At 51.4% G+C, this 14,642-nt stretch overlaps 6 protein-coding genes across 6 annotated transcripts; 2 read left to right on the plus strand and 4 right to left on the minus strand.

Moving 5' to 3' along the window:
• Positions 1-231: 231 nt before the first annotated feature.
• On the plus strand, positions 232-2,072 carry NPR2 (nitrogen permease regulating protein NPR2; the record flags this gene model as incomplete). The annotated part of the gene is made up of 4 exons (XM_033569062.1): positions 232-274; positions 349-777; positions 840-976; positions 1,035-2,072. The coding sequence occupies 4 exons, from the start codon at positions 232-234 to the stop codon at positions 2,070-2,072; spliced, it is 1,647 nt and encodes a 548-aa protein (XP_033427868.1).
• A 421-nt stretch (positions 2,073-2,493) lies between these two features.
• On the minus strand, positions 2,494-4,555 carry NGG1 (histone acetyltransferase NGG1; the record flags this gene model as incomplete). The annotated part of the gene is made up of 2 exons (XM_033569063.1): positions 2,494-3,950; positions 4,036-4,555. The coding sequence occupies 2 exons, from the start codon at positions 4,553-4,555 to the stop codon at positions 2,494-2,496; spliced, it is 1,977 nt and encodes a 658-aa protein (XP_033427869.1).
• A 1,261-nt stretch (positions 4,556-5,816) lies between these two features.
• ATNIH1004_004394 (RING-H2 finger protein) lies at positions 5,817-7,351 on the plus strand (the record flags this gene model as incomplete). Its single annotated transcript, XM_033569064.1, has 3 exons — positions 5,817-5,909; positions 6,006-6,540; positions 6,603-7,351. 3 exons carry the CDS (start codon positions 5,817-5,819, stop codon positions 7,349-7,351), a joined length of 1,377 nt encoding a protein of 458 aa, XP_033427870.1.
• A 156-nt stretch (positions 7,352-7,507) lies between these two features.
• ATNIH1004_004395 (uncharacterized protein) lies at positions 7,508-8,490 on the minus strand (the record flags this gene model as incomplete). Its single annotated transcript, XM_033569065.1, has 2 exons — positions 7,508-7,958; positions 8,096-8,490. 2 exons carry the CDS (start codon positions 8,488-8,490, stop codon positions 7,508-7,510), a joined length of 846 nt encoding a protein of 281 aa, XP_033427871.1.
• A 271-nt stretch (positions 8,491-8,761) lies between these two features.
• Positions 8,762-10,625, minus strand: ATNIH1004_004396 (zinc-dependent alcohol dehydrogenase family protein; the record flags this gene model as incomplete). Its single annotated transcript, XM_033569066.1, has 8 exons — positions 8,762-8,955; positions 9,013-9,325; positions 9,389-9,534; positions 9,607-9,807; positions 9,875-9,890; positions 9,957-10,025; positions 10,096-10,158; positions 10,524-10,625. 8 exons carry the CDS (start codon positions 10,623-10,625, stop codon positions 8,762-8,764), a joined length of 1,104 nt encoding a protein of 367 aa, XP_033427872.1.
• Positions 10,626-10,802: 177 nt separating this feature from the next.
• On the minus strand, positions 10,803-14,536 carry HUL4 (HECT-type E3 ubiquitin-protein ligase; the record flags this gene model as incomplete). The annotated part of the gene is made up of 3 exons (XM_033569067.1): positions 10,803-11,722; positions 11,795-13,921; positions 13,981-14,536. 3 exons carry the CDS (start codon positions 14,534-14,536, stop codon positions 10,803-10,805), a joined length of 3,603 nt encoding a protein of 1,200 aa, XP_033427873.1.
• Between the last annotated feature and the right edge of the window lie 106 nt (positions 14,537-14,642).

The following is a 14,642-nucleotide window of genomic DNA, read 5'->3' on the forward strand; positions in this document are numbered from 1 at the left end:
TTTTTTTATTTAATTTTTTTTTTTTTTTTTTTTTTTTTTTTTTTTTTTTTTTTTTTGGCGCTTACCTACAAGGTATCATCCATCGATCGGCGTGGACCAAGACAGGTCGGAGAGCTTCGAGTCTCCACGTCCCGACGACTCCCATTCCCTCACTCCACCAGCACTCAGGAATGCGATGGTGGCCTGAAACCATCGCTTCTCCGACCTTTTCTATCTGTCATCCACCTCGCTATGATCAAAGCCATTTTCTATAGCAAATTCGACACCCAAGAGGGTAAGCCAGCCAATCCACAATCACCGTCGGCTGTGTTGGTTCAATCCTAATCAGCCTCTTCATTACTATTGCAGGCCCCAAAGTCGTCCACCAAGTCCCCGATGGGGCCATCGTTCCCTCCAGTACCGCGCCCTCGCAGCCGCTTTTCCTCACCTTCTCTGATATCTCCTTTTTTGTGATCCCCCGTCAGGAACTCTGTGGGAACCTGATCCAGGTATGCACCAATGGCTATCGCATCCTTGGGTACCCCATTTGCATGAAGTCCCTCCGCTACGATCGAAATGAGTTCATCTTCAACTTCTGTCTCGTGTTGGCCGAGGAAGAGGATTTCAGCACATACATGAGTGTGGTCCAGAAACTCGCCGATTTGATGCATGGATTGGAAGAGCAGAATGGCTTTCTGTCGAGGGATCATTCGAAGAGCGGCGAGGGCAAGGTGTACAGTTTATGTGAGACTTTGATGGAGGACTTGAATAATTATTGCGAGAGCATGATCCCCATTGGTATATTTTGCACCTTAACTCTCTTCATCGACCACGCCTAATGGACTTCGGATTGACCCCAGATGAATTGAATACCTTGAATGTCAAATTGTTCCCCGTCTATCCTATTCCTCCACCGGTCCGAGCCTGGCAGGTTCCCTTATTCACCGTGCGATACCAGGCCTTCATGGACGAGAACTGGGATCTGACAATGCAACGGGTACGACCTCCTTCCTCACCGATACCTCGTCCTCCTCAATTTCTCATTGAACCTGCAGATCGTCCCACACATCAACGGCGTGAACAGTGTCCGCATCATCTCGATCCTCGCAGACACCGACTTCTCGCTTACCTGCCGCGCGATCCGGCATCTCCTTTACTACGGCTGTCTCTTCCTCCTGGACATTTTTTCTTTCTCCGCCATTTATGCGCCCACCTCTCAATTCAGCTCCACCATCGGCTCCGACGAAGATATGCAGCGAGAATGTGCCCGCTACGTTAACACCACCTTTGCCACCTCAGTGACAACATCTACAACGCTCAGCCCCGACCAACCTCCTAGATACCACGACCCAGACGCAGTCTGGCCACCCACCGGCGACCCAGTCGTCCCCGGCGACATAAGTAGCGTGAACGGGAGTCCCCCCGCCACGAGTCCCAGCACGGCGTCAAAATCGATATCAACATCCACCGCTGGAACCGAAGACAACGATATCTACCACGAAGCCGCTAACAACGACAGCATCGTTGACGGCGTCGCGCTAGTCGAACTCTACGCGAGTTTAAAACAAGGCCAAAGCATCAAACAATGGTATATCCAACACAGTCGTAAACTCGCCCACATCGACGTACGTCGATTCATCACCTTTGGCGTCATCAAGGGCTTCCTATACCGCGTGCATAAATACCCCTATACAACGGGGTTGCCTGCCCCGCCGTTAAAATCATCCCACCACCAACTCCATCACCACTACCCTACCAGCGGACCATCATCCCGTGGCCCCGGAACAGGCACAAATAGTCCCTATGCGTCGAGTGCGGGCGACGACCCAGCTCCGATTTCAATGCAGCAACGACGCGGCGACGAGCCCGTCGAGCGGGGAGATCAATCTACCTCTGTCCAGAGTGGGAGCCGGACAGGGACGGTGGTGGATGAGGAAGATGAGGAAGACTTCATCGATGATAAGACGTTATCGAAATATCTAGATGGAGTGCATTGTTTTGATCAGATCTGTACCGAGTTGGAGATTAGCGAGAGGGATCTGACGGCGAGGTTGAAACGGTATCCAGGGGAAGTTCTGATTATCCATCGTTAGAATGTGGTATTTTTCTTTCCTTTTTTTTTTTTTTTCTCTCTTTCTTGATTTGCATGATTTTTGTTTATGTCTATGGATACCCAAATGCTATGTTTGAATGTTTGTGGCTGTATCTTTGGGAATTTTACTGGAAACGGTTGTTTGTATAAGTGGAAGTTGAATTATCTACTTTACTGCAAGCGATTTGTAGCTCTACTAAAAAATTAAATAAATAAATAGTAATAAAACTATCATAGTTTCCCAAACGCCCTTCATCATTAACCTAGCCAACCAGCCAGCTCCGGGAAGACGCCGAGATCTATGACTATCAATCAGCTATGCCTAATCCCACCAATCCAGACCATAGGGAGTTGAAAGTTATAAAAAACAAGTTCAATATGTACATGAAAGTATAGCAGGTCCATCGACATCAGCTGTCCAATCATTCCTGCTCCTCATCCCAGCCCTCAAGTTCAGCCTTTTCGTACTCCGCCATCACCGAGGCATCAAAGATTGTTTCGATACTGGAGGGAACAGTGGTCTTGCAGTCCTTGAATACAGGGCCGATGCAATCATGCCAACGCTTGCGACGGTCCATAAGTGTTCGGGCAACGTCACCGATAGCAGGACGGCCGACACCGGCGGCGCTGACCACATGGCTGCCACCGCCGGCTCCACCGGGTCGGTGTTTGGCCTGGGATCCCTTTTTGCTCTTGCCTAGTGTTCGGGTGCGTTTCAGGTAGGCCTGCTGCACCTGCGAGTCGAGGTCGTCGTGAATGGTCATGTACTCTTGGTATGCCATGCGTTCGCGGGCGATATCGAGAAGGCGCGTTTTGCGGGCACTGTTGATGATCATCTGTTTCTTCAGTTCACTCTGCAGGAGACGCAAGCGCTGTGCGATATCATCATCATAGTGGGCATCGTAATCTGGATTGTCGTCGGCACCGAGGAACCCCACATGACGAAGCTCAGCTTTAAGGCGTTCATCCAATTGCGCATGGTCCAGCTTGGCAGCCGGCACTTTGAATCCGTTTGGCGATGCATCCGGAAACGACGTCGCGGAAGGCTGGGGTTTGCTTTCTGACTCCCCCACGGGATGATCCAAGTCCATGGAGTCGCCGCCAAAGGGCCCGTTTGTTGTGGATAATTCGCCGTTCACCTGCCCGCCGGTGCATGAACCCTCATCTGGAAGGGAACGATGCTCGTAGCGTAGTAACGAGTAAAGTCGGCTAACCAGAGGTCCAACAGACACTTTATCGGTCTCCACAGTTTCATCTGTCACCTGGTCGATATTCCCACGGCCCTGATTCAAAGGGAGACGTTCCCGATCGCCGTTGGATTGATCAAAGCCCATCATTCCGTCTTCTTCAGCCCAGGTCTCAGCGTAGTGCTTCTTCCCACGTCTGGGCATAACGAAAGGCGAAGCACGGTCGCCCTTTTCTTTCAAAAAAGCAATATCCTCCTCCGTCAACGGACGGACGTAGGGTTCAATATAGGCGAGAAAAGTGTTAGCGCTGACCTGGTTGGTAGGTTTAGCATTGCTAAAATCCCGGTCGGGCGGAACACCCGCCATCATATGGCTGAGGTCACTGGGAGGGAAGCGGTTGACGCAGTATATGGCCTTCTTTTCTTCATCAGTCATATCAGGTGTCACCTCACGGATGTCATAGATCGTTGGATCATCGAATTTCAGAGGATTGGAACCGAATACTTGGATCTGGGGCACCGCTGGTGCGGGTTCTGGCTGGTGCGAATCAGAGCTATCGTTCGACATGGGCGAGTCCGCCGTTTGAGGGCCATCAGGCGCGGTAGCAGTCAGTCGAGGGGACGTCTGAGATGGGGGAGAGAGCGGCGAGTCCTCGGAAACATTCTTCGACTTCTTTGAAGCTGGTGATGAGACTGGGGAGGAATTAGATTTCGTTTCCAACGAAAGAGAGGACAATCCGGACTGAACAACAATCGCAGGAGATATGTGTTTGCTTACCACCTTCTACCTTGGTTTCCACTCCATCCTGCCGAGAAAGCTCGTGAGCACCATGAGCAAGCGGGCGATGTTCCTTTGAACTACACCCGCGCTCCTTTCTTTTCTTCAATTTTCCTCCTTTGAAAGCCTTCGAGTCTTCTTCCTCTTCATCGGCTTCACGCTTCATATTTGAGCGATCGCCATCGAACGATTCGACATCATCCATCATCTCCTTGCGCTTCTGCGATAACTCTCTGATCCCGGCGTTGCAGGCATCACCACGGGCTTCCGCGAGTTGACTGAGGGTCTTCAAGTGCTCCATTAGGGACTCAAGAGACTTGGAATCGGGTATCGGGCCCACACCCCCCATCCGATCTAGGATCTCCGAATAGTGTACAGTCGGGGGAATGAGCAGCTTCGATACATCGTTCTCAAGGTAGCTGGAGACCGGGGCAGTGGGGCCAGAGCTGGGGGTCGTATTGCGGCTTCGGGGTGGACGCACATCGCGGCCTTTCCCTTTCCCCTTGTTTGCTGAGGGCATGTTTAAAATGCGGCTCCGGGAGGGATGTTCGTAGTACGACGACTTTGCAAGGACACTGAGGCTTGGGACGGATATGTGGCGTTGGTTGATTCGGACGGTCGGGTCTCAATAGCCCATGTTGTTCACCATCGATATATACCAAGCGGCAATTGGCCTGACCCGTGGAAACACAATGGTAGCAAGGGGTTCCTGGACTGATATTCTAACGACTGACGCTGCAGGCGAGGCGAGGCTAAAGATGTGCTGCTCTTCGATATCGATGCGGATTCGTGATGCCGTATAATAAGATCACATGACGTGTGTCACTCTTGTACCACGTGACTTTATTGACTGTTCCGATTGGGAAAAAATCACGTGATATTTCATATTAGTCATCCAGTTCTGGCCAATTCAATTTGGTTTAGGATCGTATGGATCGTTTGGATCTTTTGGATCTTCTGGATCCGGTGGAACGATAGGAGCTTGGGATTAGAACTTATGGGAGATCAGTGGGTCACACGAGAGTATACTCCATTCTCTGTCTGTCGTTCAGAGAACAGAGTACAAACCTCAATTTAGATTGTTGCAATCGAGGAACATTTGGTTGCCATAATGGGACAATCCTTGCTACATCGCACATTTGCGATCGATCGAGATTGTGTCCTGCCTGACCCTACATTCTTGCTTTTGGTTTCTGTCGTTTTTCCTCTCCCCTTTTTCTTTTTCTTTTTTTTTTTTTTTTTGCCATGAGACCTTTTTTGCTACACTCAATGTAGGGTCTACCTGCAAACGTTACCCCATCCCGCCGCAAACGGTGATTCATCCGTAGTCAAAGAGCTGGAAAATAAATAAAATAAAAAAATAAAAAAGCAGCGCGCGGCTAAGAACCATGCAAGGAATAAGGGAGATGAAACACCGTGCAGCGAGCCATGCCTTGAAACTTGGTCCCGGCAGTGAATGAATGCAGAGATTGTCCAAACTCAGCATTCTTGCTGGAACTATTGTCTTCAACCCTCACATCCCTCCCCGATCTAGCCGCCTTCCTGCATCCAACGTTTGGCCGCTTCATTGCATGCAGTATGCTGGATGCAATCTAATTCAGCTTTATTCGAGACACGCCGGAGTTGGATTTTGCAGTCCCATGGAACGGAAGTCCTCGTTCTGATGTCCTGTTGATTATGGGTATGATCCTCCAAGCTGGCTGTATTGACAGCGCGATCGATGAATCTCGCTGCACATTTTCTATTACTTGATTACGCCCAGGTACATGGATTAACGACTGATGTCTTCCACTGCAGCTGCGGCATCGCTCACAACGGCAGCCTCGCTCTTTGCGGGTCCTGGAATAGCGACAAACAACACACCTTCAGTCAATGTAGGTTTAGCCGTCGTCGTGCACTGGAGGAAAAGATACAGATCACTTGGAAAAGCAAGGGAAAAGCAGCTAGCTGACAGGACATTATTATAATAGGACAGTGCGTCATTCCGTCTTGTTCTTGACGGCACTGTTCAGACACTCTCCACCCAAAATAGACCCGACAATGGCCCCGTCAGAGGCTTATTCTTTGTTCCCGGGCTCGACTCTCACGATCCCTGCATTAATACTACCGCCCCATATATTCCAGCGAATGTCACCCGCTTTGAGGATGTGGATATATTTGGTTATCGTACCGTTGGACTGGCGCCGTGGGTAGACGCTAGCTGTACACAGTCCTTCCTCCTTGCGTCTCAGCGCGCCGGGGTCAGTGGACTGGTCTTTTTCGTGCCTTCTAGCAACGATACCAAACCGCCGCCAGCGGAGGACCCAACGTGGTCATTGGGGAATGGGGATAAATGGAAGGGGCAAAATCACTACCCTGTCTATGCAATTCCTGGCGTGGCGGGGGCGACTATCATGCGTCAGCTGTCGTGGTATTCGGGAAACTCGAGTCGTTCGGAGAATACATCCATAGAGTCTTCGCAGGACCAGCTAGGCGAGACGCGGTTATTTGCGCTGATTGAACTCGGTAAGATATTGATGCCCCCTCTAACTATCCTACCAATGAAACAAGGCTGATGCTCTATTCAGAAAAGGATGAAAAGAAGATGCCCAGTCTTTGGGGATTTATACTTGCCATCGTAGGAACGGTACTAGTTCTTAGTGTGATACTGCTTCTTTGCTATCAGATCGTGCAGAAGAGACGACGGGAGTCTTTGCAGCGCCGGATTGAAGCAGGAGAAGCAGATGTCGAGCACCTGGGCCTACATCAAGTGAAAGTGCCCCAGGAAGTTCTCGATACGCTACCGGTGTACACGTACCCGGATCTCAATGCTCTCAGTGACAGCGATTCCAATTCTCAGGCGAGCAATGATAGCTCCATGCATACAATTGACAAGGTACAAGACCATGCCGAATCACTGGGGGACGAGACGGAAACAAGGAATGAGGAACTACCTGGAGAACAAGAGGGAGAGAAAGGACCTCAGGAAAAGGAAGAGACCCATGGAACAGAGGAAGAGTCGCAGCTCCAGAGGGATATATCAACAGACAGTCCACAGCAACCACAGTCGGCCGCCACGCTATCCAGAACGAAACGACTCAGCCACTCCCAAACCACCTGTGCAATCTGCCTCGACGACTTTGTGCCAGGAGTTGCGGTTGTGCGCGAGCTCCCATGTGGCCATCTCTTCCACGTCGCGTGCATCGACACATCTCTGACACAAATTAGCAGTCTGTGCCCGTTGTGCAAAAAAAGCGTAATCCCTCCAGGAAGCCATCTTGTCCCGGTGACGAACCGAATGGTCCACCTGGATTACATGCTACGAAGGGCGCAATGAGTAATGCGCCGGCTTCTATGATCTTGATCCTGTATGATACCCCTTGTATGTTGAACGAATATATTGCCAAGTCCCTAGATATACATAATATAATACATTATAAAAAAAAAAAAAAAAAAAAGACCACCTCCCATGAACAATTTAAACACCAAGAAACTAAGCAAATTTATCATGCTTCCCTTTCACCCTCACATCTAAAATCTCTTCATGGAAGTTGCCCTCTCTCCTCGCCTTCTTCAATCTCTTGACCTCCTCATCCTCCAATCTCCTCCCCACCATCTCCTCCAACTCCTTGCGACTAATCCTCTCCTTCGCCTTGGTCTCCTTATTCGCCTTGATCTTCGGCTTAAACCTCGCCTGCATCCGGATCCGCACTGTCGTCTCAAACGATATACTCTCCGCGTCACCGCGGACCTCCCACGCTTTCCCACTGGCCGTCTTCCCAGACGTGGTCTCCTTCACACACAGGAAATTATCTTTATCGCCGCCCGTAGTCTGCAGCGCAAATGAGCCGGGTACTTCGCCGGGGATGATGACGAAGGATTCGCGATGTGAGATGGCGGCCGCGGTTGCACTGAAGATTCCGTAACTGTCACAGCCAAGATACCTATCAAGAAGCAAGGTCAGGGAAATGACAATACAGATACAGATCGAGATCATTTGAACCCACTCCCCCTCCCCCTCTTCCCGCAAAAAGAAAGGAAAAAAGAAAGAAAGCATTGAGAGACTAGAGAGGAGACTGACTTCCCATGTGCCCCTTTAAACCCCACTGCCTCAGTACCAGCCACTCTCGTCACTACCCAAACCTGTCGCACATCGTGCGGTTCTGCCGTACGCGCATCGCTCTCGATCACATTCTCCAGTTCGCTCGCAAACACTTTCCCATTGGCGTCGCTGGCAACGCAACTGGGGGGCTCAGATGCCAGGACCAGGATCACCGGTCCGGCTAGATCACTCGGTGTGTCGGCGTTCACCCAGGTCGTGTCCTCGGGGGCGTAGTCGTCGTTGTCGTTATGGGGGTCATCGTGTTCATGTCCTTGTTTTTGTTGCAGACGTTTCGAGGGGAGGTCGGGGTTGGTGGGGTCGCGATGTTTACGCTTTTTAGACTTGTCGCCTTTGAAGGTGAGGGGTTTGACCATCTTTTTCTTTTCTCTCTTTTTTTCTTTAAAGATAAAGAAGTAAATAGTAAGGGTTGGTTGAGAAGTTGGGATGTGAAGAAGGAGCTTGTCGATTGTCGGAGCAGGTGATTTATCCGATGGCATCATCCACTTTTCCTCAAGGTCCTCTTCAAGGTCCTCGTTGACAACACACTACACTCTACACTCTCTTCTCTTCTCAACTGAATTATTCCTCATTCACTATCACATCGATATACAACTATATATATATGTATATATCTAATTTGATATCTCAATCAAATGTAATCGCCGCCTTAATGGCAGTCTTGTTCTTCATCGCCTGTAGACATTCCTCCCACTGATGGATGTTGTACACTTTGTTCACAATGCCCTTGACCCTGACCTTGCCTGTATCCAGGTAATCAATGGCCGCAGGGAACTTGTACGTCTCGGAGAAACTGCCCAGAATGGTGATCTCGTCGCCGACTACATCACGTCAGTACCTCTATCAAGAACACTACCACTAACTTCTACTATACTTACAGATCTTGCTCGGAGGCCAGGACACCCGGTCCTTGTTGGCATACACGCCGTACACGACGAGCTTCCCGCCGCGACGGACGTAGTTGATAGAATCTTCGAGGATCTTTACATTGCCTGTAGCCTCCACGACAATGTCGAAGCCATACGGGTTGTCCGCCTTCAGCTTCTGGAACTGCGCGGACGGATCCTGGCGGGACAGAGCAATATATTCATCACCCGCATCTAGCGACTTGGCTAGGTCCATCTTCAGACCCTCAGGTGCGCACACCACTACACGACATCCGCCATTCAGACGGAGAAGCTGTGCCAGAATCTAGAAATGAACGTTAATCAGTCAATCATTAATCTAGCGGTCAATGCTCCGATCTTGACTTACCAAGCCGGTGGGACCCGCACCAAACAACAACACAGAAGAGCCCATCTTAGGTGCGATCTTGTCCAGACCGTGGGCGGCGCAGGAAGCCGGTTCCAGGAGCGTGGCATCAACATCCGACATGTTCTTAATCTTGAACACCCGGCCCGCTGGTTCATGTCAGTCTACTCTGGGCCACAAGCTAACCATACAAAAACCACCCAACACTGGGAATTCCATACCGGGATAGGCGCAATACTCGGCAAATCCGCCGTTCATAGTGACACCGTGAGCCTCGAAATGTTCACAGAACAGCTCCTGGCCCCGACGACAGTAGAAACACTCGCCGCACAGTTCAGAGTTATCAGCGACGACGCGCTCCCCGATCTCGAAACCCTTGACCTTAGGACCGACGGCCGCAACCACACCCACCGTCTCGTGGCCTATCCGTACTCAGACATTAGCATCACACACCCTTTCACACATTGGAAAGAAAAAGAATCCGCATACCAGGAACCAAAGGAAACTAGATCGACAGTTCAACCATCAGCTTTGCGCATCACCAGGAATCAGGAATGACAACATAACATACCTTGGCGATGAATTCACCCTCATGGATATGTAAATCCGTACCGCAGACACCGCAGGCTTTGACCTTGATCTATGTATACAAGATGACTGATCAGATCCCGGAAGGTTTGTGGAGGAGATCCGTTGAGAAATTAACACACCAGGACATCGTTATCACGGAGGATGGGCAGAGGAACATCCACGATGCCGTGCTTCAGGGGTTGCTCATATCCAGGAGGATATCAGCAAAGGCGTTCGTTCATTGGGAGTGGGACTCTCTTTCGTCCTATTAGGATAACCTACCGAAGCGCTTTCATGGACTGAGGCAAATTCGAACCCATGGTGGACGATGAATTGCAGGTCAATGCAGTACGATATGATACTACGACTGGATCGGTTGAGTGATGAGCTTAAGAGATGATGATGGAAATGCGATCTGTATAAGAGCAGATGATGGAAGGATAGTAAAGAGACCTAGATGGACCTAACACCGGGATATAAGCTAGGGAGGAAGTTGACGGAGGGGATCAGACCGACTGTTTCACTCCAGGACGGTGGTGGGCCAGTCGGAGAGGGGAAAGAGGCTTACAGGGAAAGCCATACTGAGCGCTCCAATCAAGCCAGATTGGGCTCCTTGGAATAGACTCATCCAGTCTCGATGCGGAGTTAGCGCCGTGGGGTACTTTGACATCTGGAGAACTCGCCTCGCAGCTATCGTACGACCGCCCCACTTGTCGGCTGCCTACACTCGTGTCTACGTATCGATTCCGAGGATAAAGAAGCAAAAAAGAAAAAAGAAAGGTGTCATGCTATAGAATACATACAGGTCATCCCATTCCCCTCCCCCACCCCCACTACAGTCCGGGTCTCATTTCAATCCAAAACCTTCGCTATTCAACACCGCCTCCCTCAACATCTGCTCCAATCGCTCGCGTGAACGATACCGATAGAGCCCCAGCAGGTTGAAACAAGTGCGCGCGGTTGGATACCTCGACGAGTCATCTCCGAGGCACATCAGCCGGATCGAGAGGCTGGTGGCCCCCATGGCTGGGATCCGGTCACTCCCCGTAATAAACGACAGGATTTTCCGCTGCGCCGACGGCTGTGTGTGCTCGAAGAAGTCCCAAAACCACCGCACCGCGGGCAGCGTCTCCGGCCGGGGGTGTCCCCAGTTGTCATACGTGGCCACGGCCCGCAGTGAAGCCACATCCAATGCCTCATCTGAGCCACGGACCAGCAGCTCAATCTCCTCGGGTCGAAAGAGTGACAGAGCATTGCCGCCACACACGGTGAAGAACCCACGTTTGAAGGGTTCGAACTGCCGCGTGACGGCCGTGTCCAGCATATAGTGAACGTACAGGTCCACAAACTCCCGCCGGTTCGCATTCGTCACCGGCCGTTTCTCGCCTCCAGCGCACAAGGGCACCGACACCACCTCCCCGTAGCGATCTACCTGGGCCACAAAATCGTAGCAGAAGGTATTTTCCACGTCCCCTTCGAACTCTAACAAGGCCCGTAGGCCCTTAGCCAACGCGGGCCGATATTCCGCGAGATCTTCCAGACTACATTTGTAGAGCGACCGGCTGGCTGATGGTGGTGGTCCTGCCGCCAGCGGCGCTGCGGCTAGGAGCTTTTTAAACGCAAAGGGCGGGAGAGCAATGTCCAAAATAGTCGAGTTGTAGATGGCCAGTCCTAGGAGGACCCCGACCAAAAAGAATTGCTCCGAGGATTCAAAACAGTATGGATTGAAGTAACAGTATTGAGAATCATCATCGTAGATGAAGAGCCCTTCGCCACGCCTTGTTAGCAGATGTTTTCTTCGCCCCTCTCTTTCCTTGCACACTGGAACTAATCGCTTACCGTGATGAGGGTCGAAGACCTCTCGGACAAGGAGCAGGAACCATTCTTTGCGAAGGCCACCAGCGTCGACACCCTCCTCGCCAACAAACTCAATCCGTAGACCTTTCTTGATCTCTTCCTGGCTCGAACCAACGACCTCACTGACCCCGCGGAGACTATCTTCTACCAAGCAGTCGCGCCGAACTTTTAGCACAAGATACTGGCTGATCGCCTGGCGATTCAAGATGCTGTTGAAAAAGGCCTCCCGGGCTTTGACCTCCATCTGTCGGCGAGCGTCATGCTCAAGAATATGAATCTTAGCCCAGATGCTGAGGAAAAATGGATATTGGCAGAAAGAGAATTTCGTCGTCCGCGACTCCCAGGCCTCAAAATCGGCTACGAGGTCGGAATAATCGAGTAGAGTGTTGTAGAACGTACTGGTCGGGATCATCTGCCCTCGTCGATGCCCTTCCCTTTGGGCTACAGACGCCGGATCGGACCCGTCCGATCTTCGAGAAACGTTGGAATTGTTGGCTGTGAAGAGGAGAGACATCACACGCGCTGCGGCCCGAAGTTGCCAGTCGTCGCTGTAGACGACCGGCTTCTCCCGTTTGTCGCTGTTCTGCTTGCTGGGTGTCCTCCCATTAATAGCAGCATATAGCTCCGCTGCTGTGTTGCCCGCCGCACTGGAAAAACTTGGGACCAAACTATTATCTTCACTGTTGGCGGACTTGCTGCGCTTCCGTCCCTGTTGACGGGTTAGACGATAGGTCACGAAGCTGCCGACGAGGTCGACTATCTTTTCAATCTGCCCTGGCGAGAATCGCGAAAACCATGAAACGAGATAGTGATGACAATCATTGGACAAGTTGGCCAATAGCCCCAATATCCGTTTCACGATACCAGAGTGGTTGGCCGGTCCCCCGTTTCGATGCCTGGACGCGGACTTCTTGCCAGGCGGCACCAGTTGGTGGCTGACGTCCATCGGATGAGAAGGCCTTTGGTCGCCGCGAGGGGCCGGTACCGCTACAGTGTAAATGGTCGACGATGGGCTAGAGGGGTATAACAATGGATTTGCCAATAGGACCAGGAGGAATCGGATGTCCTCCGGCTTCTTTAAGGGCCGTCGTGGCCGTTTGAGGAGGTTCTCCGTTGCCTTCAGGAGAGTTCTGTGTAGATGCAACCGTGATTCGACTATCTCTCTCTCTACAATGCTCAAATCGATGGTATTCCACCTCTCGTTTCGTGTCTGATCCTCTTCCTCCTGTATGTCGAAAGGCTGCATCCTCGACCACTGTTCAACCCATGACGATCCGGCCGTCACGATCGACTGATACCATTGTGTGAGTTCAGTCCAGTTGATGCGAGGACTTCTGGAGCTCACAGTCCGAGAGGAGTTCGGGGGCTTTTTGGGCTTTTCTTTGGCTTTTTCTTTGGGATGAGCATGACTAACACTACTACCGGCCTGGTCATCGTCAAGCATCCACCACGAAGAATTCTCCGCTAGATCTCCCAGCAAAAGAGTTTTCGCATCTGGCTCGAAAACGGGATGCGCGAGTCCCGGGGTAGCAGTGGTGTCCGTTTTCTGCTTCGACGGGCTATTATCACTGGTTGTTTGCAACGGCGGTTGCGTCGTAGCGAAAGAAGTATTTAGACATTCGCATGCTTTAAATGACGATATTATATACTCCTCAACCGCCCGAAATATGTATGGACGCTTCATCTGCTCCTTCGAGTCAAGTGGACAAGGCCGCCCAGCTTCCAGCACTGGGCGGTCGCTTTTGGGTAAGGGTCGCGTGACCTGGCTTCTCGACTGGAAATCTCTTTCTTCAGCATGCAACGGAGCTGGTGCTACATTGGGCTTCGAGTTGTTTGGTTTCCCATTTGTTCCGTCCATGCCCCTGGCTCTACTAGACGCAGATCGGCTTCGGTTGCAAGGATCCACACCCTCTCGAGGTTCGGACAAGCACCCCAGCGATTGCCCCGGTGATCGTGATCGGCTCGTATCCTGTCCATCACCGAAGTGTTTGTCCGTCCGGCTCTCGGTTGGGATAGTTCGCGGCTCTGGTCCCTCCAACAGTTTCCGGAGATACATCGAGACACATCCGTCAATCAGGGACTTGGTTCGTTCAAGCGACAATGCAACAGCTGACGGAAATAATGTTAGAACAAGATCAAGTATAGCACAGTATCAGGGTTGCAGTCACCTTTCCGCGGAATGGCCGGCACAGGTGGCCTCCCATCCAGTCTTGGAGGGCTACGGCCACTGGAGTCGTTGGGTTCTCTATAGAGTTCTAGATCATTGACAGTAAGACACTCCGTACATCGAAAAACCTTGAGATTCCGCGGCCATCGCATCGTACAGTTGCAAGTCATACACTTCCCCGTCGTCAGATCCTCTCCTGGGCCTAGGTGGGGAGGGGGCGGGCCTTTGCGAGGACTACTGGACAGAGGATCAGGTAAGTAAGTCACTTCATCGTCATCATCATCGTCATCGTCCGAATCCAGGAAGTCCTGCTTCCACATAGATCGGTTTGTCCTCTTACTCGAGTCAGCGAAAGGAGAAGGAAAAGGATGGCTGATAGAGCGAGAATGCCCATGCCGGTGAGGCGGTGACGTAGCTGGATTCGCATTCATTGATGGCAGACTGGTGGCATGTTGGGGTACCAAACGCGGCACACTCCTCTCGGTCGACGAGACCAAGGTCGCATGTGGTGAGCTCGACGTGGGAGGATACAGATTATGTGGATGCCGCGACGGCATATGGGCGCATACGTTTCTATTTTTGTTCTCAACGGGGGCAAGCTGGTAATGCACCCCACACAATATTGACAGGGGCGGGTATCGGCACGATACTGTATAGTATGTG

Source organism: Aspergillus tanneri (genome assembly GCF_003426965.1).
Source record: "Aspergillus tanneri strain NIH1004 chromosome Unknown AapTan_3_pilon_pilon_pilon, whole genome shotgun sequence".
Classification (NCBI taxonomy): domain Eukaryota; kingdom Fungi; phylum Ascomycota; class Eurotiomycetes; order Eurotiales; family Aspergillaceae; genus Aspergillus; species Aspergillus tanneri.